The sequence below is a fragment of the Sander vitreus genome, chromosome 14, assembly GCF_031162955.1.
Source record: "Sander vitreus isolate 19-12246 chromosome 14, sanVit1, whole genome shotgun sequence".
NCBI lineage: Eukaryota > Metazoa > Chordata > Actinopteri > Perciformes > Percidae > Sander > Sander vitreus.
Window position 1 is genome coordinate 9,054,358 of NC_135868.1, and position 26,495 is coordinate 9,080,852.

A 26,495-nucleotide genomic window follows, 5' to 3' on the forward strand; every position below is an offset into this window, starting at 1 on the left:
CCTCAGAACCAGCAGCGGTAGCTCGGGTCAGTTCAGTCAGCAGCAGTCATCCACGCATCTATCTATATTCCCTTTTCTTAAATTAGCCACTTTAAGCTTCGCGATACCGCCCCCAATTTCAGCGTCGGTACGGAGCCGCCAGGCCGGGACAGAGACGGAGAGAGAGGCCTCGGCCATGGAAGCGCTCGGACCCGGTAAGAAATTTAAGAAAATAGAAAGCGAGCAGCGGAGAGAGCGATCCGGGTGTTGGGCGCGTGTGCGCTTATGCGTCGCATCACTGGGGGCCGGGGCTGCAGCGAGGCCTTGACGCTCTGACGGGAAAACAAACCGAGGCCCAGTCCGTGTGTGTGTATATATGTGTGTGACTTTATTTACAACGAGTGGGAGCCACGTTGTGTGTTTGTACGAGGTGGGTTTGTGTTTAAAATCGGTTATCCAGTAATGTCTGTGCTGTTTTATTTATCTGAAGCACGCACTGCTCGTCGTGTCGGGGCTGGCATTGTGTGAGTGGGGATTTAACCAGGACCTTCCTTCCTTGCTTCTTTCCGCGTCGTGTGTTTACGTTGTTTGTTCACGACGTGTTTCTCTTTGGTCACATAATATGACCTAATTCATACAAGGAGACCACACAATACCGTCGAAATATGTCAAAATATCCCACCTGTATCAAATCTTTTCCTGCTAAACCATCTACATTTGTACCATCGCCATCAGGAACTGTACGTCTCTTCGGGCTGCTCTCCGACCAAGATGACAGCCAAGGGTGAAAAACAAAAAAAACGCCAATAAAACGCATGTTAAATGCGTTAAATGAGCATACGTTTGTGTTTTGTACCGTAATTTACTGGTTTTATATGAGGCTGTCATTGGTTAACGCGCCATGCGTCTGAGAGCACAGCAGGGATGGATGGCGCTTTTATCGATCAGATCTGCAGGCCATCTCTATATAATTCTCCTATATGATAACAAAGGCACCTATTTTGCAGCGATGCATTGATCTAAAGATGATGCATGCGGTGATGAATCGACCATACGTGTACACACAGCGATACAAAGCATTTTCTTAACAAAATATGTTTACCTCCATTTATTTCTAAATAGACAAACTGTTCCTCATTTTGTTTGTGAAATGCGCCCTTACATACATGAGTAATTGAGTGCAGCTTGCAGAGCAAACACATCACATTATTTTGTCACGGTGAAGAAATTGTTTATTTTTGTTGCATCGCTGCACGTCCACACACATTGACCACATGCTCTCAAGAAAGGTGGTGGCAATAGGACACAGACTTGGATGCATAAGTTAAGGACATTTGTTGAACAGCATGGTACTGTGTGAGCATGGGGATGTTTGGATAGGATAATATTGTACTTTTGACCGAGTCAAAACCGAGTCCAAAAAGGTTTGAGTCCACAGGTGTGTGAGCCACACATAATCAGTGAAAGCCATCAAGGTCTTATCTATGATAACAGCAGCTGCTACATTACAACATTCAACTGGTACTTCCAGGATTTACACCAGCCAATCAAGGAGGTCTATTATTTAATACATGTTTACCTTTATTAAAGTAGAGTGTGGATGTAGGTGTGATATTGCAGCCATTATTTACATTAATAATAATTAATTTGAATACAGCAGTACGGTTGTGGTGCCCAGTGTCGGACCTTTTTAAACTCATATTGGCCTACACTGAATGCATCTTTACAAGAGTCTTATGTGCAAAACAAGTTAGGCTTTTTAGAACATCTAACTTTTTCAACAGTTGTATTAAGTGATATACACTTTGACAAAATCACAATAAGATCACAGATTTAATTCTGCAATCAGCAAAGTGATACAATAATGATGCTGTATTGCTTTTTAAAGTTGATAGACAAACTACCAATTATACCCAACCCTTTATAGAATGTGCCACGTAAGACATTTTTGTTCACATTGCAGATTTTAATTTGAAAAGTCGACCACCTCTGGTCCAGTTGTAGGAGATGTCTTCAGAAACGTGCACTTTCTGGCCAGTGTGGCTGGAATTCTTTCAGCAGGGCGCCCCAAATGTTGTGTGTAATAATGTGATGCAGTGTCTTCATAAAGCAGCTCGTTTAATCTGTTCTTATTGTTTAGGTGCAACTGTTAGAGTGGTGTTCAGATACTACTAAAGCAGCCGACACAAGTTGTCACAGGAAAGATGTAAAAAGAGGCAGACGGGCATTAATTCACTGTAGGTGGTGTGAATTAAGGCAAAGCTAAGCCCACTCAGGTTGAAAATGTTATAACTTGAGCGAGGAATTCATGATTGTCCTGAAATATGACTTCACATCATAAATATATAGAGACAGGTGCAAAAAGGCAGAAGTCTGGAGTAAAGTAAGTTGACAGTTCCCAGTAAATTGTGGGAATGTTTGATGATAATCTCAACATCCGCTATTACTCATAGATGTTATTTCAGCAGCTGTACTGCCAGTCAAGAAATGTTGTGGCAGATGAACATGGACTGCAGAGGTGAAATTTATGTAAATATTAATATAATATTGCCTTTCTGGTCTGATCTGTACTCATCAGTTAAAGTCAAAATCTGTTGCTCCTGAAGCAACAGCGAATAGTTAAACTTCTCTGCACTGATGGGTGGATAGTCCTTCTTGTGAATGGTCTTTCTCAGTACCTCTGCCTCTTCCCCAGTCCAGCCTGGTAGCTTAATCCAGGTGATTTGCAGGTGTTGGCGTCAGCGTGCCCCCTGCTTAGTGCTGTTAGTCTCTGACTCGCCACCAGGCCAAGCCATCATCCTCATGCTTAGCTTAAAGGACAATTCCGGCGTAAAACGAACCTAGGGGTTATTAACAGATGTGTACCCACTCTGTCGCTCTCTGGGACATGTTTTCATGCTAATCGAATGTGTTTGTAGCTTGAAAGACGCTAGCGTGGACCGCTGATTAGCTTACAAGGCTAGTATTCGGAGCACAGAGAAAGTAAAAACAAATCGCTATTTATACCACTAAAAAAGCTCAAAATATCACCACACTTCAACGGTAGCATAATGAGGGTCCCTAAATGTTAACCGAAGCATTGACAACTTTGTAAGCGTACAGACAGTTTATTGAAAAGAGAGATTATAAAGACACTCTCGTCTTGAAAACCAGTCATGACTTACAGCTGGCGATGCAAACTAAAATCAAAAGCAATTTGCTCAATATATCTGAAATAATCGCACTCTGCATAACTTGTCTAGTGTACTTACTCAGTGGATAACTGTCCATCTGGTCCCTCCGGTCTGGGTCGCCATCTCCAATTTATTTTCGGAACATGGAAAAAAGTACAGTACAGCCCTGTTTATCAGAGAGGGGAAATCTTCAGACTGTACAAAACACTGCGTCTCTTAGGTGTTGCGACGCAACAGGTCCCACTCCGTGCAACAGACACTCCGGTTCGGTGGCCATAGCTTCACAATGTCCGCAGGTACACCACCAGTTTCCTGAAGTACGAGGCTGTGTTGCGGCATTGACTACCGGTAGCTCTCTCTCTCTCTCGTAGCCCTTTCACGGAGCTCCCGCAGCTCTTCGTTCAATAAACTGTCTGTGCACTTACAAAGTTCTCAATGCTTCGGTTAACATTTAGGGACCCTCATTATGCTATCCTTGAAGTTTGGTGATATTTTGAGCCTTTTTAGTGGGATAAATAGCGATTTGTTTTCACTTTCCCGGTGCCCCGAATACTAGCGTTGTAAGCTAATTAGCGGTCCGCGCTAGTGTCTTTCAAGCTACAAACACATTCGATTAGCATGAAGTACAGAGTGGGTACACATCTGTTAATAACCCCTAGGTTCGTTTTGCGCCGGAATTGTCCTTTAAGCCCAGCTGTGTCTCGGCTTGATCACACTGTGGTTAACGGGGAAGGACACGCATAGCATTATTAGGCTGTACAGTGCACTAGTAGTAAACCTCTCATCAAATGTGAGTACACCACCACACACAATATTATGGTTTTTAAACATTAGATCAGCTTAGAGAGAAAAATTGGAATAGTTGGACAGGGAGGCGATAATCTTTGTACCGTGTTGTGTTGCTCCTTGAAGATGTTGGTGGTCAATTTTTGGATCCAAGCTAAAAGACGCACTCAAACTACATAAGGAGCAGAACGACTTGTTTGGCTCCAGTCATGTGTCATTTTCTGTGCCAGGGAAAGCTCGTTTCACTTCCTCTGTGACATAGCTGCAGCTCTGTCTCACTTGAAGCATAAAATTATGCAGGAAGCTTGCTTGACGAGTTGTTTAAATCAAGGACTAGGCTAAATGCCAACTTTGACAAGTCTGTAGAGTCTCTATGTGAAATCTAGCTCTATTTAAGTTATATTAAACAAAAATGAATCATAAACCTATTTAAATCAATTCAGATTGCCTTAATGCATGGCAAGTCTGCTAAAAGGAAGAATAAAAAAACAAAATTTGCATTAATGTACATTTTTATCAAAATATGCTTGTGAAAAAGAACAAACTGTATTAAGGAAAAAAATTACTTAACAGAGGTTGTCTTCTAGATGGACATAATGTTCTACCATGTGTAGCTACAATTGAATTTCTGATTAAGTGGCACTCTGTGAACATGTTATGTTCCTCCTGATTGTTTTTGTATTGGAAGCTGTTGGTAAATGTTATGTCTGCTTGCCTGTGCACATCTCCCCCCCCCAGTTAGGGCTTTGACTCCGAACTTCGTTATTCGAATATAATTAAAATATTTAAAAAAAATAAATAAATAATGATATAATCGAGCGAATATTAGGCAGCCCTTAATATTCGAATCTCACAACACACACACACACACACACACACACACACACACACCGGCTCGATGCACACACCAGCGCACAAGTATGAACATCAGACCACTTACGTAGGTTACGGTGAAAGCTCCGAAATTCCTGTCGAAAGCATAGGCTACTGTTTGTGTTTAATCCAGGGTCTGACTTTTCGAACTTCGAATATGATTTTGGGGCAAAAGTCAAAGCCCTAATGACAGTGTGGGTAGATGCAGCCATGAACTGTTGGTTTGCGGTTGTGAGGAAGGATGAGTTTGGGCATTTCATGTTGAGAGTGAGACGCGCGCATATCTAAACGTAGTAGTGTGGCAGCTGAGGAGGCTATATATAGGTACATCTCTGGTTTTGGTGAAAGTAGAAGAGGAAGACCTCGAACTCACTGCGCTGCTCACACAGAGTAAAACCCCTTCTGTAGTACTTTTTACGTGCACCCAGTGAGCAGAGAAAAATTGAAACCCATGTACAATATCATACAATTCAACACACAGGGTATCTGCAGGTCTTAAAGTCTGCCTCAAAAGGCATTAGATGATGATAAAGTCTTAAATGTAGTTTACAAGTCATTTCTCTTGTCTGATGTAGGCAGTAATGTTAGTGGGTTTTTGTTACTGATTGCGGGCTGCTTAATAAATAAATAAATCCAGGCTATAATGTCCATACTGGCTCCATCTCTAGAAAACTTTCATAATCAATTAGTCTTTTAAGCCAAAATGCCAAACAACATTCTGATTTCTGCTTCTCCAGTGTAAGGATTTGCTGCGTCTGTTTGACTTTTATATCTTAAACGGAATGTTTTGGGCATTTGGCCTATTGGTAAAAAAAATTTCAATATTTTCTGACATTTTATAGACTTAACGATTAATCAAACATGTCAGATTAATCTAATGAAAATAATTAAATTGCATTGTATGTGGTATTATAAAGGTCTTAAAAAGTCTCTGCAGAAACCCTGAGTACAGCAGTATGCATTCACTTTGTGAAAGGTCAAATTTGCATGAAAGATGTCATAGTTTGCGATTGTGAGAATGTTGTGTGAACTGCGTTTTATTCTATTTTTTTATCCACCCCCACATGTACATACAACCGAAGACAGGATGTTATAAACACATTTTCCTGCTTGTAAAGCTTTACATAGACACCAACAGTACGCACCAAAATGGAGGCAAAGGAATGCACTTGAAATGATTTTGTGCGCTTGTGATACATAATGTCGAATTATACACTCAGAGCTCTTGGTATGCCTATTGTTGCCATCAGTAACCTGGCCAGTAGGACAAAGGAGAGTGAATCATCAGATGGTTTTAATCCGTCGTGACAAAGAAAAACAGACCTGCAACAAAGAGCTTCTTATTCAAGACTGTATCAAAAGCAAAATAATGATGTTGAAAAGCTGAATGATAATATGATCAAGCTAATGGTTTGGCTTGTATGATGGAGGTGAAGGAGGAAGAGGAGGAGTGGGTAGTAGGGAGCAGGGGAGTTGATTTCGGGCCCAGGCTAGATGAGGGCATGTTTTCAGGAAGCGATGGGGAGGGTCCCAATTGTCCGTGCTCTTGCGCTTCACTTGCTAACTGGAGCGTGTGGGTGCATGGAGTTCAGGAGGACCCCCGCAGTCCCTTAGCTGTCGGTTAACAAAAGCTTGAAGCAGCCTTCTCCAACCTCTTTCAATACCACCAACACAATGTTATTTTAATAGTTTATATATTTTTATTTTTTCTGCATATTGAGTATGTATTCCATCTTTTTCGTTTGTTCCAACTTAATTTAGAGCAAAGATCCTCTTTGAGCATTTTGCAGACATTCTTGTACAGATGCATAGCAGGCCAAGACAAGAGATCAAGTATGATTTTGACAGCAGGCATCACAGTGCCTCCTTCCGTCCATGTTAATGTAAATAAGTGTTGATGTGTGAGAGAGATTGTAATTCATTATCAGTTTTACTTGAAGCTAGATGAAGCCTGAGATCTTGAGTATATAAATGTGCGGTTTTTAACTGACAAGTAAAGCGTTCAAGACATTTTTCCTCCATTGCCTGCAGCTTTTTATGCTACAAGACTCAAAGGCACAACACCTGTGTTATGCACCTGTGTATGAGCATATACTGTATGTAATGTGTACGTGAGTGAGATGCATGTGTGTACTGTGTGTAACGGTAATCCCAGACTCTGCGTGGCACCCCTCCATATGGCCCTGCTGCTGTCTGTCTGAGAGGAGCTAGGTCTTTGTTTCGGCAAGCGGGGTGGGCGCCCTGTGTGTCTGGGTGGAGCTGGGGGCGGGCTGAAGGATAATTGGAGGTCATTGTTTTGCCAGCCCCTTGTTGACCCATGTAGGTCAGGGGCCAGAGTTACGGATCAATCAAACCGTTTATGTGCGCCTCTGGGTCTGTGAAGCCATTTCAGTGCATTCAAGCAGGTGTCACTGATGAGAGTTTGCAACAAGCTTGGTGTTACACTGCACACATTCATCTTTAAAATCTGACATTTATTGCAAAGATAAACGCTCTCACTGTCGCCACCTTGTCCATTGCACATTCAAAATAAATGCCAAACATGCTTTATTTTAAGCTTAGAATCCATGCATTTTCTTCAAAAGTCTAATAGGTCAAGCCTTAGAAACTCTTTTCTCTGCTCTATCCAGGCCCGCCCGCCCCTCCCTCTCTGTTTCAGCCTCCGCGGCGTCCCGGCCTCGGCACAGTGGGGAAACCCATCCGGCTCCTGGCCAACCATTTCCAGGTGCAGATTCCCAAGATTGATGTCTATCACTATGATATCGACATCAAGCCTGAGAAACGGCCTCGGAGGGTCAACAGGTAAATCCAGCTAACAATGTTAAGCAGAAAATGCACATTTTAGTAGAGCTTTTGTCTTAGATATTGCCAATTTTGAGATGCCAATTGCATCTCTAGCTATTATAACGACACACAGACTGCCCAAGGAGAACCTTGTCTCTTGGGGTCAAGGAGTTTAGATACTAGCAAATGGGGAAAGAAGGAAAAAGAAGCATTTTGTTTTACTGCATTAAAAATCTGCATGGCCATTTTTATGTTTATGTTGTCATAAGAAATGTTAAATTACTGTTATGCCTGGGTTTTTTGGCTCACCATCCTGTTGTCCCTGTCTTCTAGGGAGGTGGTTGACACCATGGTGCGGCACTTCAAGATGCAGATCTTTGGAGACCGACAGCCTGGCTACGACGGGAAGAGGAACATGTACACAGCACATCCACTGCCAATTGGGAGAGATAGGGTTGGTATTTCAAACACCTGACGCTCATGTCATGAGCATGTGCACAAGTTAATTTGTGCCTTCTATAAATGTGTGTCAATCAATTACTCTAAAGGATTCATAAAGGAGAAATTGTTTACACTTAATAACCTCAACCCAGCGATTTGTTCATATTTTAGGCGCGAGGTTGGCAGGCATTTAAATGGCTTAGTGGATTAGGTTGAGTGTTTGTGGGTTTGTAAGTGGAAGGCTGCCAGCTGGATCTGGAAAGTCTGTACCAGAAATGTGAGCCCATTACTAATGTACCAGGACCTCTAATGGAAGATAGAACACCAGTCTCTTGAATGCTCATGCTCTTACGTTACTTGTTTATTGAAGCCTAGTTAGGCTTTTAAAATAGTTTTGATCCTCCATTGAAGTTATTTTCAAATACATTGCTTTATAGAGAAAACCTGACACTAACTACTAACTTTTGATGTTCGACAAAAGAATTATGTGATTTTTGCTCCTAAATGTAAAATCACGTTGTCAGCGTTTGGTCTGTTAGCCCTAGGAATAAGAGAAATTTACCTTCAAACAATAGCATTTAATCATGAATACTGAGATCAATACTAATATCTGTTTTCCCAGTGTTAAGCTGTTTTAGGGTAAATTCAGCATAGTAAAAAAGGAAAATACAACCTCCTTTTTTGTTTAAAGTACTACTCGTACAGTAAATTTACATCAGGCCTAAGTACGTTTCCCCCCCAGTACTTTACTTCTTGTTGACTCTGCGCGGCTGTGCTAATGTAAAGTTTTAATGTCTTTTGTTGTGTCAAAGACGAACCGGTCCCAGGATTCTTTCTGTGTTGCTCTGCACTTGGGTATTTATTGCATTTTATCTCTCCCCGTCATCTGTTCTTCAATCCATTTCCCTTCGCTCATCTCCCCCTCATCTTCCCCTCTCTCTCCATCATTAGGTGGATCTGGAGGTGACCCTGCCTGGTGAGGGGAAAGATCAGACGTTCAAGGTGTCTTTGCAGTGGGTGTCTGTGGTCAGTCTTCAGATGCTGCTGGAAGCCCTGTCGGGTCACCTTAACGAGGTCCCCGAAGATTCGGTTCAGGCTCTGGATGTCATCACACGGCATCTGCCTTCCATGAGGTACTGACGCTCATCACCTCTGCCTTTTCACAAACGCACCACCCACATCTTTTTCACATCTGTTGACACAGTTATTGCTTTTCATCTTTTTATTTGCCTGTATTACTTTAATTTCCTGCTGTTGTGTGTCTTCCTGATCAAATTATATTGTAGTAGCTTCCGTTGCACATCACTAACAACTGAACCACAGGGCACTGTATTTCTATTAACTTTGATTTCTATATCACATCACCCTAAAATTGTGACACTTCTGCATCATGAGGAGAAATCAATTCACTGCACACAGATCATTAAGTGCACATTTTCAGGAACACTTGTCAGATTTAATACCATTGTAGGTTCATTTGCAAACCTAGCAAATATGAAATGGTCCTCCAGTGCTTTCACTGTCTAATCTGATTCAGAAATCAAAATCTTGTTGACATTTCATTTATCGAAGTGGTTTGAGTATGTCAATTAATTTGGTCCATTATGCGACCTCTGTGTTTGTGCACACAGGTATACTCCTGTGGGGCGTTCGTTTTTCTCCCCTCCGGAGGGCTACTATCATCCTCTGGGTGGAGGAAGGGAGGTGTGGTTTGGTTTCCATCAGTCTGTCCGTCCTGCCATGTGGAACATGATGCTCAACATCGACGGTGAGACCTGAGTTGAGCTGATCGACTTCAGCTATGATTTAAAGTTGACTTAGTACATTCATTTAAAAGCATTCTGTATCAGGCTGATATTTTATGTGGGTGTTAGCTGACCAACAATTTATAATATAAATAATGTTCTCATGTCTTAATGCTCTATCCAGCAAGATTGGATATATTTGTGTGCACAGAATCACTGATAATCAGCAATACATTGCGCTTTTATTTGTACCTTCAGGTACCTTGTCCTTCTATGCCTACATAGTAGGCTTTACAAATAGTAAGGATACATTTAGTGCCATTATGGCAATCGGGTAGAAAACTTGATCTCCACTCAAGTAATGGTATAAGCAAAAAGGAGAGATAATGAATATATACCTGATTTTTAATTCACATAATTTCAACTTAGAACTTACTTTGCAATGAAAGAAAACATGATTGACATGGTTATAACTTTCTGGAGTTGTCACCCTCATACTATAATATTATAAACCATGCAGTGTTATGGCATCTGATAAGCTTTTAAACTCATATATATTACTCAAATTGAACTTCAGGGATTGTATTCCATTGGCTCTTCCCCAAAAATGCATTCCCCTTGGGTTTTTTTTAAACACAGGGCTGTTATCAGTCTGAACACCCATTAAGTCAGTTGAAATTGTAAAACTCAGTATTTCACAAGGAATTTTGGCACTAAAGTCAGTTCCTAAATCTCTTAAGAGTGAAAGGGTAGTTGAGATGTCCGCTTGACACCATGACCAAAAACACTAACGGTCTACTCTATGAAATTAAGAATGACTTATTGTCAAATAAAATACTTTATAAACACAGGTGCTGTTGTGTTAACTGAACTGAGATGGTTTGCTTACTAGATAGTATGTATGTGCTCAGTTACATTAAGGAGACAAAGTCATTCTAAAGAAAGATGTGTAGCTGTTGCTGATGAGATCAGGACATTCATTATGGCTGCAAGAAGGTGCTTCAAAGCTCCATTTGTTACTGCGTCTTCTCCACTCCCCAGTTTTACAGTTTGACCATACTGCCTGTCGTCATGGATTCAATTAGCATGCTTGTAGTTATTGATGTGTGGAACTGATTTGCTAAATTTGTATATCTGTTCTACCCCTCAGTGTCAGCCACAGCTTTCTACCGTGCTCAGCCTGTGATTGAGTTCATGTGCGAGGTGCTAGATATACAGAACATCAACGAACAGACCAAGCCACTGACTGACTCGCAGCGTGTCAAATTCACCAAGGAAATAAGAGGTACGCACTCAAAAAAAACAAAGGCCAACGTTAACAGACGTGCACCTCTTATGTACACAACTTCTGTGACTCACTGTGTAACAAATTCCCCACCGAAATTACAGATAGGTGTGGGCCTGCAAGGCACATGCATATTGTTTTATGCAGTGTGTCAGAACTAAAGAAACTAAAGACACCCGCTCCTGGCACATAATCATGCTGTATACCCACCACACATACACACAGCGTAGCCTACACCAATGCTGAACACTTGTTCTTAACCTCAGGGTGACAAAGGATTGTGTTCCTCAAATCAGAAAATATGTTCATGTGACTCACACAAGTACTCATAACGGATCTTCTGAATAAAGCTTTTATTCATAACTCGCAGATCTTTTTGAATGCCAGAAAATACTGCTATTCCAAGCAGCTCTAGTCTGTGTTTTTACAATAACAGCAGTGAAGACAAAGAACCACCAAATAACCTTGGATTCTTTAGACTGTGGAATTTCAATTGCATATTTTCTACGGCAGATACTTATAAGCTCATCTAAATTCTCCTTTTTGGCTTTAGTTTTAAGCCGAGTTGTAACAAATGTGTTAATGGAAACTGCAGAGAGCTGTAACACCATGTACACCATTGGCTGCCTTGTCAGCATCTGTCTTCATCATGGCCTGAAAAGGACATTAGAGGAACAGAAGTGTGATTGCAACCTGCTAAACTTGGAGATAACGAAATATTTCAAATTGCAGTTGGTTGGAAAGTGTTAATGCCTTTTCATGGTTCAAAGCGTTCTTTCTTGTATGTTTTTAAACAGGCTTGAAGGTTGAGGTCACACACTGTGGTCAAATGAAGAGGAAGTACCGTGTGTGCAATGTGACACGACGACCTGCTAGCCACCAAACGTAAGTGCCTTTTCTACACTCATCAGTTTGTTCACCGTCATGTGTCTGCAAAGGCAACATTGTATGTATAGTGCAATATACCAAGGCCTTGTAAATATACAATTAATGTAACTTTTGTGATATTTTCCTTTTGTGTTTTTGGTGTACATACTCATGTGTACTTAGCTCACATTTTCCATTTATTCACAGGTTCCCCTTACAACTTGAGAACGGCCAAGCCATGGAGTGCACAGTAGCTCAGTATTTCAAGCAGAAGTACAATCTGCAGCTCAAATATCCACATTTACCTTGCCTGCAAGTAGGGCAGGAACAGAAGCACACCTACCTTCCCCTGGAGGTGAGAAAGAGGCTGTTATGATTCTTAAATATTATTTTAGTTAAGGGTTTGACAATCATACCATTGGGGTAACATTCTTCCTTTTTAATTCCCCGCTGTTGTTCGTCTTATTTGATTGAGTTTGTTTAATTAATCAAATGTTTCTTCCTGCTCTGTAGGTCTGTAACATAGTAGCAGGCCAGCGCTGTATCAAGAAACTGACGGACAACCAGACATCCACCATGATCAAAGCTACAGCTCGCTCAGCCCCTGACAGACAGGAAGAGATCAGCAGACTGGTGAGTGCTGTTTCACTCTCGGGGTGGGAGTAAGAAAATCAATCGATGACCTTTTTATTTCAACTCATGAGACACTGAGGTAGCCCTTTTTTACAGTGACGACAAGCAACTGTGGCAGCTGGCATTTCGTTGATTTTTCTCTTTTTTTTTAAATTTTTTATTTAATTTCTCTTCGTTTCCCAGGTCAAAAGTAACAGCATGGTCGGGGGCCCGGACCCTTACCTGAAGGAATTTGGCATTGTGGTACACAATGACATGACAGAAGTGACAGGGCGTGTTCTCCCAGCGCCCATGCTGCAGTATGGGGGCCGAGTGAGTACAGACACAGGGCGGGACTGTGGCAGGGTGAGTACTGGGCAGGGGCTGCACTCTGGGGGCGCACGCCTGACTGGGAACACAAAGGGTGCGGGGGGCATCAGAATGAATGCTGGGACAATGGGGAGAGATCCAGGTTTGCAGAAGTCACTCACCAAAAGGGTGAGCGAATTTATGATACGGTCTGATTTTTAATAATTAAATGAATGGGATTTCTAAGCAAATTTGAGATGGATAAATATTGAAATATTTCTAAAAAAAAATAAAAATGGCTATACCGTTTTTAAGTGAAAACATTAGCTCAAACAGCAGAGTTGCAAAGTGGGAGAAAGAGAGGAGGAAAAGTCCTTTTTATTATCTCTGTAGACAATATGATGTGACTGACATTTGGATCACTTCTATAGCTTGGATGGACAAATTTCCCCAGTTGAATCATTCGTACAAAAGATAAACAACTGTGTTGGAGAAAATATCTTGTTTCTTTAAAAAAGAAAAAATTGCAGGTACAAGCCTGTGCACATAAGAACGTATGGTGAGAAGTTAACTACGACTCCCAATTTGCATTTCTGTAAACCTCTAATCACAGTGCGCAACATCTGTTTATGTATGCTGCAAAAGGCAAGTAAAAGCTTAAGCTTACTGTGTTGTACTGATGATACATTCTGCACCTTAAATGAACTCAATCGCTCCATTTTAGATAATTTCTTTTTCTGCGGCTCTGATTGGCTTCTTCTCCATTGCAACAGCGGCTGAGGCTCATGGGTCTATTAGTATTTACCCATTCTAAACTAAGGGGCAGAACATGATTTCTTACAAAGAAAGTTGTAATCATTAAAGCTTGTGGGCATAACATTAAAACTATAGGATTGTTACATTATCCAGGAGAGTCCTGTGGTTCCTATGTTGATTTTTAAAATTGAGGATGTCATTTAAAAAAAAAAGAAAAAAAAAAAGAAATATCAAATGGGGAAATATAGAATAGTTAGACACCTGCATAACCAGCGCCTCCTCCGATTTTGCAACTCTGTATACAGTATATTAATTTAGGTAGTGACTAAATACGGTATTCAACTTAAATATATGCAGACCTGGAACTTGCCCCATGTTACAATCCTGTGGTGCATCTCTGCAGTCTGAACAGTGCATCTCTTTAAATACTCTTCCCTATACTGACACAGCTTATAAGTATGCAAATGAGGGCTTAGGTTTTTACCTGCATTCTGTAGTGCTGTAAGTGAAGGAATGGAAGTAAGGACTTAAGGAAATCACTGCAGACCGCTGAGATTTACCCATTGAATTTCAAATCAGCATTTGCATCCAACTTGTCAACAGAAGACATAACTGGGAGCATTTTACCTGGATGAGAAATACAGACCTTTGACTCTGACATTTACTGGTTGTTGGGCGTGAGAGGCTGAATTGGGATTCAAGGATTGTGTGTAAGGGGAAGAATGTATGTGCTGCTGCCACAGGACGACGATACGACTCAAAGCCACCCAACATTAAAGTAAAACATGTCTAAAAGATGATCTTTTAAATAATGTTTGTCTTTTTCTCCTATCTAAAAAAAGTGAAAAGGGTTAATATAAATACTAAAGCTGCTGGAATAGAACACCCCATTCAGAGGCAGTGTTCAATGATTCTGCTAAGATAAGATGAAACTTTAATGATCCCTGTGGGAAAATTGATTCAGTGTATGGGCCAGCTTTTACTCTCTGCTAAATTTACAATTGCTCTTCACAGAATTACAGCAGATTGTTGCTTGGAGAGTGAACAAAAACTCATGTTTCACTGCCAAGCTTAAATCCCACTGTTGGCTGTCTGAACTATATGTTAGTTAATTTACCCAACATCCTATCCGAGTAATACCACTCTTTTTGAAAGGCTTGGCCACTTGCCTGCTGGGACATTGAGTCTAATCGGCTTCCAATGAAATGCCCTTAAATGTAGACTGAAAGCTTTTCTCATTGAGAAGCAGCAGTCTGTCATGTGTAACGTGCACTGTGCTGTAATCATTTATTAGGTATTTTTAAAATCCTGTGACTTTGATCATGTTAAAGATTTCTTTGAGACAATCTTGTAATGAGATGGAGAAGCTCTTAACCTTTCCTGGCAAACACTCAAAAGTATTTCACTGTAGTTACTTGTTTTGGAGAATAAAAGCTTTTAATGGCCTTTGGAAAATCTTGTTAACTTAATTAAAAGCCACTGTCCTTTGAATTTATATTCACAACCACACTCAGAAGTAGGAGCACTCACCTAATAGTCTTCCAATAGATACGTTACTCTTGTTTGCTGTTCATGTCAGGACTCCTGATATGGGAAGCTATAAAACCAGCAAATTTATGTGCAATAAGAAAAGGGCATTTCTCTCTGCTAAATATGTGTCGGTATACTGTGCATTAAGTATTAATCTGCACAGTACATACACTATGTCACACAGAACATCATTATACAGTAAAACAATTTTAAAGCCATTCAATGTGTGTAGATTATTTTTGATTTGTGTCAAGTCAAGCTAACAATGTACAGTGTCTGTATGCCAGCTGGTTGGGCTTTTAATGCATTATCTTGTCTGTCAATGTATGTTGTCTGTCATATGTCATTATGTCGTAAATGTCTGTATATGGTAGGTAACTCAAAATGTGGGTTGGGCTGTTGTACATTTTGTATTGGCTCATCCAACCGGGGGGTTGACTAAGAGAGTAGGGACTATCTCCGCAGAATAAAACCGTGGCCACGCCCAACCAGGGCGTGTGGGACATGAGGGGTAAGCAGTTCTACGCGGGCATCGAGATCAAGGTCTGGGCTGTGGCCTGCTTCGCTCCGCAGAAACAGTGTCGAGAGGACCTGCTCAAGTGAGTGATGGTATCAATTATTGTGTGTTTGGTAGGGATCGACCGATACTAATACTGATAGCGATTATTAGTAGTTATTGAAACCGATATTTGAAACCAATATGTCTTTACAGTGAAAATAAATCTTTAAGTCAAAATTAGGATTTTGGAATGTTGTTTAAATGCTTTAAGCAACTATTTAAAAATTTGAAACTTTCAACATAATATACAGTAAAAGGTAGTCAGATAGTGTTGTGGGCGGAGCATTAAGTCAGACTTAGTGGTGAGTGACACCGAAGCAGAGGGGCAGACACAGAGCTGTGGCGGAGCCAAAGTAGCTCACTTTTTAATTAATTACCTGTTATCGGGCAAATAAAAGACATATACAGATAATCTGCAAACTGCCAAAAAAACGGCCCAACAATCGGCCAGGGCCGTTAATCCGTCTATCCCTACTTTATAGTGAGGCATGTCCCAGAAATGTACTTGAGAAGGGACCGGGGAAAGTGACCGAACAAGGCAAAAGCCTTCACACATTGTTTTCTTTTAGGTCATGCTAATAGCATGGCTCTATCGATGGATATGTCTGTTGGCCAGTCGGTCCACCACTTTGGTCCAGGAAATTATTGGATAACAACTATTGGATAGATTTAGGGCTTCAACTAACCATTACTGTCATAGTCTGTTTTAATCTGTTGATTATTTTCTCAATTAATCGACTAGTTTATTTTCGGTCTATAACATGAAAAAAAAATAAAGTCATATGGTTAAAAATGTTGCTCAAAAAGTTGCTAGTGTTACCTTATGAGATTGTGTTTAATGATACATTGATGACGTGTGAAATAAACTGTAGACTTTTTGTTTTAAGTTACAACCTGCAGTGACAATGGACGTGCATACATTTAGTGATCTAGTATTCCCAGTCTATTTAGTAGTCTATAGTCTATTTCTCCCTGCTACACTACATTTTATTCAATGTAGTCTTCTTTTTAATGCTGATTTCTGATGAGCGTTTAATGCTTTCAAAAAGGAGCTTCACTGACCAGCTGCGAAAGATCTCTAAGGATGCTGGGATGCCCATTCAAGGCCAGCCATGTTTCTGTAAATATGCCCAAGGCGCTGACAGTGTGGAGCCCATGTTCAAACACCTCAAGATGTCTTACGTAGGTCTGCAGCTGATTGTGGTCATCCTGCCTGGCAAAACACCAGTCTATGGTAAGCAGTTGAAATTCATAATTTGGCATTTTAGTGAATTAGTCTTTTTAGATATAAGGAGGATCTCATATGTAGGAATCCAACTTTACATGTTTTGATTCTACAGGTATTTAGTCTGTTTTTAAACAAACCTTTTGTGATATTGATCATGGTCCTCTCCATTTTCATCTACAGCTGAAGTAAAGCGGGTGGGTGACACTCTCCTTGGCATGGCAACTCAGTGTGTGCAGGTGAAGAACGTAGTGAAGACGTCCCCTCAGACCCTCTCCAACCTGTGCCTCAAGATCAACGCCAAGCTGGGAGGCATCAACAACGTCCTGGTGCCTCATCAGAGGTCAGCATGGATTTTAGTAATTATTTCGTTGCAGTTCAGATGGGAGTCTGTAATGCTTTTTGGCTTTGAATGTTGTAGATTGTTCAGATGCTTTTGGAATACAGGTCCCCTGGTAATCATGTGATAAAGAGCAATTCAATTTGAAGTAATCTGAATCATTTTCATCTGGTGCTCACATTCTGAGAATCTTGAGGGATATTTTGTCAGTGTTTTTTCTTTGTTTAATGATATTTGGATCTTTTTTCTTACTTAACTGTCCTCATTTGATTTCTAAACTGAGAACCGCACCACTAAGAAATATGATGTACTGGCCTGTGACGCAAAGTCTCTCTTCTTTTCTTTTGTTAGATAAGATAAAACTGAATTTATCCTGAGAGAAATTGCTGTGCAGCAGTTGTAAAACAAAGTGGGAAAAGTACAAATATAAAAGGCCAAGATAACAATAACGTGTTACTCTTGTGTCCTGTTCTTGGTTCAGGCCCTCTGTGTTCCAGCAGCCAGTCATCTTCCTGGGTGCGGATGTCACACATCCTCCAGCAGGTGATGGGAAAAAGCCGTCCATCGCGGCGGTTGTGGGCAGCATGGACGGCCACCCCAGCCGATACTGCGCCACGGTGCGAGTCCAGACGTCTAGACAAGACATTTCCCAGGTAAAAGCATTCTTCGCGTACTTATTAGTGAAAATGACATTTGGATTATTTATATTATATTGTTATTTATAAACTACTCGCATTAATTGAATAATTCCTTTAAATCAGTCTGTTGTATCCAAGTTTGAATGCATCATTTTGGCATGATCCAGTCTGAATTTAAAATGGTGTTAAATTACTAATAATTATTAATATAAAACTTAGTTTCAATTGTTCAGTTTCCATTTTTTTTTGTCTTTTTTATATTTATTAGTTATTTATTTACTTACTTACTTACTTACACACACACACTGGCCCAAATACACACATGCACAAACGGAAGCTTCACACAGGCCTTTTGTATGGAGCAAGGATGGTGCCCTGAGCAGTTGGGGGTTCAGTGCCTTACTCAAGGGCACCTCAGCAGTGCCCAGGTGGTTAACTGGCAATTTTCCAGCTACCAGTCCACACTCCAAACCTGGTCTGTATAGGGACTTGAACCGGCGACCCTCCGGTTCCCAAGCCAAGTACCTACGGACTGAACTAGATCCAAGATGGCACTGTCGAAGGTGTCCTCGGCGTGTTGTTTTGTCTTGTTTTTATTGTTAATTCTGTTTTCTTCGCACACGCTACCTTGGATATTTCTTTTCAAAATGTGTTCACTGTGCAACAAACTGGACAAACTTCCCCTACTGGTGGGGAAAAACTGACCCTTTTCTTCATTTTCCATTTTGAGCTTTACGGAGACATGGCTGTGTGGATCAATACGGACTCTGTGCTGCACTGGGTCAATCTGACCAAGTCATGGTCCACCTGGTTCCTGCATACAGGCAGAAATAAAACTTTCTAAACCTATTGTGAGGACATCTAAGTGAAGCTATGTAGAATCTTTAGCGCGTGCTTCGACTGTACAGACTGGGATGTTTTCAGGACTATTGTCTGAATGAGTATACAGAGGCTGTGACGTCATACATCTGCTTCTGGGAGGACTGCTGTATACCATCACCAAAGACAATGATGGTGCACTTCTACACCACCATCTTCACCTCCTCCATCTCCATCTGGTACGCTGCTGCCACTGCCAAGGACAGACTGCAACGTATCATCCGCTCTGCGGAGAAGGTGATTGGCTGCAATCTGCCATCCCTCCAGGACCTGTAAGCCTCCAGGACCCTGAGGTGGGCAGGAAAGATTGTGGCTGACCCCTCCCACCCCAGACACAAACTCTTTGTGTCACTCGCCTCTGGCAGCAGGCTTCAGCCCATCAGGACCAAAACCTCACGTCTCTTTTCGACTGCAGCTGGTTTCATCAGCAACGCCCGGGACCCCCACTGTCTCTATCCAGATCTACTCCACATTATGCCTTACATTAACGCACATCCTTATTATCCTATCTTACAATACTTTATTTTATATTTTGTCTTTATACTTTTTCACTGTGTTTATTGTTATGCACCAAATCATCATCAAGTCAAATTCCTTGTATGTGCAAAATGACTTGGAAATAAAACCATTTCTGATTCTGATTCTGGAAATCAGTGCCCTACTCCCCCTCCTCCGTCTCATCAGGAGCAGCTCTTCAGCCAAGAGGTAATCCAAGACTTGACCAACATGGTGCGAGAGCTGCTTATCCAGTTCTACAAGTCCACACGCTTCAAGCCCACACGAATCATCTATTATCGTGGCGGTGTGTCTGAGGGACAAATGAAACAGGTGAGAGCTTGGCAGTTATTTTCAAATTTGTCTCAACTTTATTTGTGCCATATTTCTGGCAGTAATGGCAGCTGTGGTTCAGAATGAGAGGAGAGAGTCTTATGGATAGATGGATAAGAGAGCGAGAATAAAAACTGACTGAAATTCTTTGACAAGGCTCAACAACAAACCCGTAAAAATATATGTATTTGTTTTATTTGCACCTTATTGTTATCTTAGACTTTTTATTTTGCACTCTTTATATTTGCACTCTTCCCACTTTGCATTGCCACTGCACAGCAATTTCCCTCAGGATAAATAGTCTTATCTGAAGGATGATATGCTGCTTCAGTCCAAAAATGGTGACTAGGCCACAGACCAAATGCCACAGAAAAATGATATGCAATAGTACTACATCAAGACAACATGTCTCATAGGATACCGTGTGTGTGTCTTTTGTTTGTATTTTCAGGTGGCGTGGCCGGAGCTGATAGCCATCAGGAAGGCCTGTATCAGTCTGGAGGAGGATTACAGGCCGGGCATTACCTACATTGTGGTTCAGAAACGTCACCACACTCGTCTCTTCTGCTCTGACAAAGCTGAGAGGGTCAGTAGGAGTTCACTGTACTATGATGTGTGGTATTTAATTGTTTTTTCTATTGTACGACACTGTATTGTGCAAGTCTTAACTATAATCTAATTGTTCACCTCCTGCAGGTTGGGAAGAGCGGTAATGTCCCAGCAGGAACCACTGTGGACAGCACCATCACACACCCATCTGAGTTTGACTTCTACCTGTGCAGCCATGCTGGGATTCAGGTGAGTTACCAGGGCTCCAGACTAACTTTTTGCCTTGGTTGCATTGGCGCGCCTAACTTTTTATTTAGGTGCACCAACACAAAATTTAGGTGCACCCAAATTTTTCCTCGCGTCACCGTTAACGCTGAATGGCGATACACAATATATAGCTCTGTATTTTTTTGCAAAGTGGGCTAAATGTTCAGTTTTAAGTCAAAGCCACTTTTCACAAGCTCTTTTATTAAAACAGATTGTGATTCAAATAAAATGCAAAGACATGGTTTCCTTTACCAGTTTGAAAATATACAGCTGCAACACATGTAAATGAAAGTTATCTGAAATAAATAGCCTAGGATATATAAAAAAAAATCTCTCTCTGTGTGTGTGTGTGTGTGTGTGTGTGTGTGTGTGAAAGCTCTCACACTGATTAAAAGAGAGATGACGCCCGGGTTCTACTCCGACCTACGTCCCTTTGCTGCATGTCATTCCCCCCTTTCTCTCCCCTTTCATGTCTTCAGCTGTCCTATCAAAATAAAGGCTGAAATCTTAAAAAACAGAGACAGACATAGGGAGAGAGGGGGAGTGCGATGGACTGAAGCGTATGCTACTCACAGAGTGACGGCTGACTCATTATGAATGGGTCCAGCACGGGTCGACTGCGCTTTGGCGGGTCAGCGGCGTTACACACGTCTTGTGTACGCTATGAAATGTCTGTATCGTCACTGCGCTGCATTTTTATGACCTATGATATTCTGGCCATGGGTCACATCTCTCGCCCAGGTCCAGCAGGCTCCGTCTCACACGCTATTAGGCTACTCAACGAACTGAAGTTAGTTGCATTCAGTAACTTCTGTTTTTTTTCACCGTGGTGGCCGCAATAACAGAGTTACCAGCGGAAACACTGGTACCAATACAGGTTTCCCTCTCATACTTAACAATATATAGCTGTGTTAATAACAATTAAAACTGTAGACAAATGTCAGCATGTGGACTTGCGGCGCTGTGTCTCTCCATGTTGCAGGTGAGCCATGTGTGAGTGAAGGAGGAGAGATCCAAACGCAGGCACAGCTTTACAGAAGGAATGGGTCATGTAACGCAACATTAAACCATATCGATATAAACGACATCGCTTCGTTTGTGGAGAGGCAGCGGATGCGAGGACGTTAGGCGCACCGGTGCGACCTAGGAAAAATCTTAGTCGCACCCTTACAAATTTTGGTCGCACTCTAGAGCCCTGGTTACACACGCTCACACACTTTTCCTAGGTTTTCTCAAAAGCTGTGTGGTAAATTTTAAATGTTTACATTTTATAAGAAAGAGAATGCAATTGTGCATTGCGTCCAGCTCCCTCTAGTTCTCCAATTCTCTTTTTCAGTTTTAAAAGTGTGGGATTTGGCACATTTACACACACAAATCTAAATTATGGTTACAACCCATATTTCAGTGGAAGTTGTCTTCAAGGGTACAGCAATGTTTCTCTGTGGTTGCCAAGTTAATGATGCTTAATGGCAATAAAAGTATGATTTGGATGCTTTTTTGGCCCATTAGATGGTTTGGCTCTTATTTAAAGTGATACACTACACACAAACTCTTTTCAGTATAAAACACTTATCTCCTGTACATTTAAAAGACAAATGTAAAATGTGGCTGCAAACAGACACCTGCAGTGGTTTGTGAGTATTTCAGCATTTGCTTCTTGCTCTTCAATTGATCACGAGAACTGCTCTGTCTTAGCTCACTTACTGGCAAGCATGATGCTACACTCACTTTTATACACGTAAAGGAATTCCTGTGTATTTAGCTGGTGTTTTATTCTGAAAAGGGTGAATAAAAACATTTCTCGCACTGTATCTGAGAAGAGCCGCAGTGGGGGTTTCATACTAAAAAAATGAAAAGATCGTTTTTTTTGTCACCAAATAAATATAGTGCACTTTATGACATCAGATGCAATTATCAGTAACCTAATGACATGTAACGCGTTATGTCCCATCTTCCATCAGGGCACCAGTCGTCCCTCCCACTACCACGTCCTGTGGGATGACAACTGTTTCACTGCCGATGAACTGCAGCTCCTCACCTACCAGCTGTGCCACACCTATGTCCGCTGCACACGCTCCGTCTCCATCCCAGCACCGGCCTACTACGCCAGGCTAGTGGCTTTCCGAGCCCGCTATCACCTGGTGGACAAAGATCATGACAGGTGAGGCCACCCTAAACACACATGGTTCCATATGGCTCATGTTTTTCGATCCGAGCCTCATGGACCTTGGGATAGTGTTCTTTTAATTGTTTTCTAGTTTGGATGTGTATGTTGCACAGAGCATCTTGTCAAATTGTGTTGTCTCTGCAAACCCTTTACACATTTGTTTAAAAAAATGTCTGCATAATCAATGTAGGAGAGATGGGAGAGAAAGCACTCGGAATCAACGCTAGGCCAGTAGAGGCACATGTGTTTCCAGAGACAGACTGAACCACTTAACATACACAGCTCCTGATTCTTGTTTTCATCCCTGTACCCTCTATCTCCTGCATTTCAGTGATATATCATTCCTGACAGTCAAAGTAAACTCTTGTCTTTCTCCATCTTGCAGTGCTGAAGGAAGCCATGTGTCGGGCCAGAGTAACGGGCGGGACCCCCAGGCGTTGGCCAAGGCAGTTCAGATCCACTATGATACCCAGCACACCATGTACTTCGCCTGAGCTAAAGAGCACGTCAGCCGGTCCACCCGCGGATTCCTTTTTCTTCTTCTACTGTCTTTTTATCTTTCATTTGCCGATCTCTCTTTTCCTCTCCCACATCTCTTTCTCTCTCTTTGTAATCTGTCTCTTTCTCTTCACAATCACTCTACAATTTCTGAATCTGTACCCAGGCGGCTCTTGGATGGGGGAATCTGCTGCGTCTCAATGTCCAGCAGGTTTTTATTTCAAGGAACAATCTCCAACCAGCGTTCCAATCGAGCCGCCTCTCAAACCAGCAATCCAGCACTGCAAACCCTGAGGGTATGAATTGAGGGTTTGCAGTGCACAAAAGGAAAAAAACGAAAAAACAAAAACAAACCATACACACACACATACTACAAGTTGAGCCATTATTTTTGAGTTTGTTTTTGTTTTTTCTATTTGAATGTCTGCACTCTTGTGTTTTGTAAAATACACTGAGCAAGGGAGTGGACTGGCACAATGTGTGTCAGCACAGCTCTTTAGCTCTCCCAGCTAAGCAGGACTCTTATCTACTTTTACCTCAAAGCCCCTTCGGGCAAAATCTGTCACAAGGTCTTGGGTTTATTGGGTGGTTGGGAGGGAACTCTATATGAAAAGAGATGGAGGGGAGTCGACCTTTTTGGAGAATGAGATAGAGATATATATATAATTTTTTTTTTTTTCCTTTTTATGAGCGTGCGTTTTAACTTTTTCTCCTTTTTATGGTCTTTAACAAGCGAGGTGACTTGGGTGTCCATGCCCATTACTATTTTCCTCCCATCTTATAGCGAAGATTACGCAAGTCTGTATGTGTGTGAGTGTGTTTGTGTGTGCATCTCTGTATATACATGTACTGCTGTATGAGTGTGTGTTTTTGTGTGCATGTGTGTTTCATGGCAGGCCACTGAATTGTAAAGGGAAATCAAGGAGATAACTGCTGTAAATGCCTCAGATGTGTTTTTATATTCACACATACAGTACATATAAGCATATATTTACATCTATAGAGCAACTTTGAGACATATGACTTAAACAGGCCTCATAGAGGCTGGTGTGGGTATGTGTAGCAGTCCTGGGTCACTTATGAATTGAAATGCTTTGAGTTACATTTTGAATGTGTGTTAGCTTCCTGCTAGTGCATGACGGGTGAGATTTGCACCTATAGGAGCCAGCTGCTCCTTTGTGACTCAAAACATCATTGAATTCCAGAAAAAAGCAACTTAATCCATTTCAAGTAGTAAATGAAGTTAGGGCTGACTGTGTAGCAGTGGTAACCGTGGTCTGGCCTGTGACTGGCTCAGCATTGGGACCTGTTGAATGGCTGAAGGCATTCCACACAGGGTATGGTCTTTATCAGCTTGCTGTCTGTGTGAAAAGCAGGATCTTATTTTTCTTTGGACCTGATTATCTGAAAGATTATATGATGACACTGCTGGACATTTTATTTTATTTTATTTTTTTTTAATTAGTTTTAAGGGCAGGAAACCAACATAGTTTTTTATTTTATTTTTTAGGTCTCCTTTGTTAATATTGGCCAATTCATTGCACTGACCCGGGACGCTAGGCAAGCAACAGAGGGCACTCTCTTACCTTTATGCATTTATACATACGAATCAAAAAAGCAGATTTGTAAAAGTTTAATATAAGATGTTTTGTGGTTATCTTAAAAAACTGTTGTTTAGAATTAGAAGTTTACCATTGATGTTATCGTTGTTGTCAATGTTGTTACTATTGTGATGAAATTTTATGGTCGGCAGCAAAGCGGTTTGTAGTTACTAGTGCGACTTCAGGAATAGACTTCAGTTGTTGAGCTGCAGGTTAGTGGGGCAGAGCTTTGGGTTGGACATTTGTTTTGTAGTATTCTGGCTAATGGTGAGAAGAAGTAGGCCCCATGTTGGATGAATTCATGCTTCCTCTGTAGGTTCTGATGTGAGTGAAATTTTAGCTGCAGGTTTGAGGTATTTTGTAGCACTCCGGCTGTTAAAACAGATCTGCCGCTGTGTATATCGCTCAGCTGGTATCGGTTGGTTTTGGTCAGATAGATGGAGACAATCAGGGATTGTAATCAGAGTGAGCCTAGATTAAGGGATTTGTTTAAAAAAACGGTTTGCGATAAGCAATGAGTTGAATTTTTAGACTTAAAAAAAAATGGTTTCTATTACTCTGTGTATTTGAAGTATACCCAACTTAAAGTCTCTGCTATTTGACTGTGTTTGTTTCATATTTTTTTTATGCATTTTTAACACTGGATTAAATTAATTGACAATAAGCATAAGCACTGCCCTTGTGCCCCCTGTACAAACACTTGTCAAACTGTTACCATGGAAATCCTAGTGCCATCCGTGACGTGCTGTGGTTGACAGTTGCACAAGTGTGGTGCCCCCTTGTGTTTTTTGCGATCGGATAAAGATGTAGGACAGGAGAATTTGGAGAAACGGTCGACGTGCACGCCTCATCAGGAGGGGACAGCTCAGTGAAAACCCTTTTGTAATAAACCACCCGTAAAGCAGCAGGTTTACTATGAATGAGTTTGAGCACCTGCCTGTTGAAGGCGTGGGCGTGGGCATCGGCCAGAAACAGAAGCAGGAAACGAGGAGGGCCAGTTCGGGGGATTGGGATGGTGTTGTCCAGGCATTGCATGCAATAAGTTTTACTCTTTGTTTAAAGGGGGCAGATCTGTTTTTAAAACGTGCACTAGTTTTACCAAGCCAAGTGGGCTGGGATTAAATATTCATCTGGCATCTCTAATGGGGAATGATATAATGTTTTTAATATCCTTAATTATATTTGCTCATTAAACCTCCAGTCAGAAGTATGATCACGTCCTGTTGGTAACATGACATTGCAAAGCAATATTAACCCAGTTCTAGTTTTCAAATGTGGGAAAAAAACAAAGCTATAATTCTACTCATTGTGGTTGTTGGTCTCTCGCTATTGTGTATCTGTACTTTTATTTTTTTTATCTTTTATTTGCTTGTATCAATCAGTGGGAATGTGCATTTGGTGGAATAGTTATGTAGGTTTTAGACAACTTTCTTTTTAAAGTAACAAAATGTAGACTTTGCTCGCCTGCATGCCAGAGTATTGTCCTTTTTAAAAAAAAAAAATAAATTAAAAAACTTTTTTTAAATCATATTTATTATGAGAAAGGAAAAAAAAATATATAAAGCTTTTTGGGTAAATGTTTATCAATTTAGTGGGACTGTTTTAGGCTAGCAATATTTGTCCAGTCTCTCTAAGATGCATTTTAAAGATTCCTACACAAATGTCAGTAATTTGGGAGGTACAAGCTGTTTTCTGAGGTGAGGGGGCCCAGCTCTTTGCGTCGTGTTCAAATTCAAACGAGGTACTTTCTTCAAACGTGGACCCGTTAAAGTCCGGACCCCTCTCCTCTTTGCCAGGTTACCAT

At 41.2% G+C, this 26,495-nt stretch overlaps 1 protein-coding gene across 4 annotated transcripts; it reads left to right on the forward strand.

Annotated features, from left to right (window-relative positions):
• ago4 (argonaute RISC component 4) lies at positions 1 to 26,255 on the forward strand. Of its 4 annotated transcripts, none has more exons than XM_078266966.1 (19): positions 1 to 194; positions 7,442 to 7,613; positions 7,929 to 8,049; positions 8,988 to 9,169; positions 9,668 to 9,804; positions 10,932 to 11,066; positions 11,864 to 11,951; positions 12,141 to 12,288; positions 12,447 to 12,566; positions 12,750 to 12,911; positions 15,591 to 15,739; positions 16,749 to 16,933; positions 17,108 to 17,267; positions 17,746 to 17,917; positions 19,436 to 19,609; positions 20,061 to 20,195; positions 20,306 to 20,407; positions 22,387 to 22,586; positions 22,978 to 26,255. In XM_078266966.1, exons 1-19 carry the CDS (start codon positions 176 to 178, stop codon positions 23,084 to 23,086), a joined length of 2,670 nt encoding a protein of 889 aa, XP_078123092.1. In that variant the 5' UTR covers positions 1 to 175; the 3' UTR covers positions 23,087 to 26,255. The 4 variants fall into 4 exon arrangements, with proteins under 4 accessions (XP_078123092.1, XP_078123094.1, XP_078123093.1 ...); XM_078266968.1 differs by having other exon boundaries at positions 19,466 to 19,609; XM_078266967.1 differs by having other exon boundaries at positions 15,606 to 15,739.
• The last annotated feature ends 240 nt before the right edge of the window (positions 26,256 to 26,495 follow it).

Coding starts and splice junctions, on each gene's coding strand:
- ago4 (XM_078266966.1), top strand. Junction 11,952..12,140: donor CGACCTGCTAGCCACCAAAC/GTAAGTGCCTTT, acceptor ATTTATTCACAG/GTTCCCCTTACAACTTGAGA. Junction 20,408..22,386: donor GCAGCCATGCTGGGATTCAG/GTGAGTTACCAG, acceptor ATCTTCCATCAG/GGCACCAGTCGTCCCTCCCA.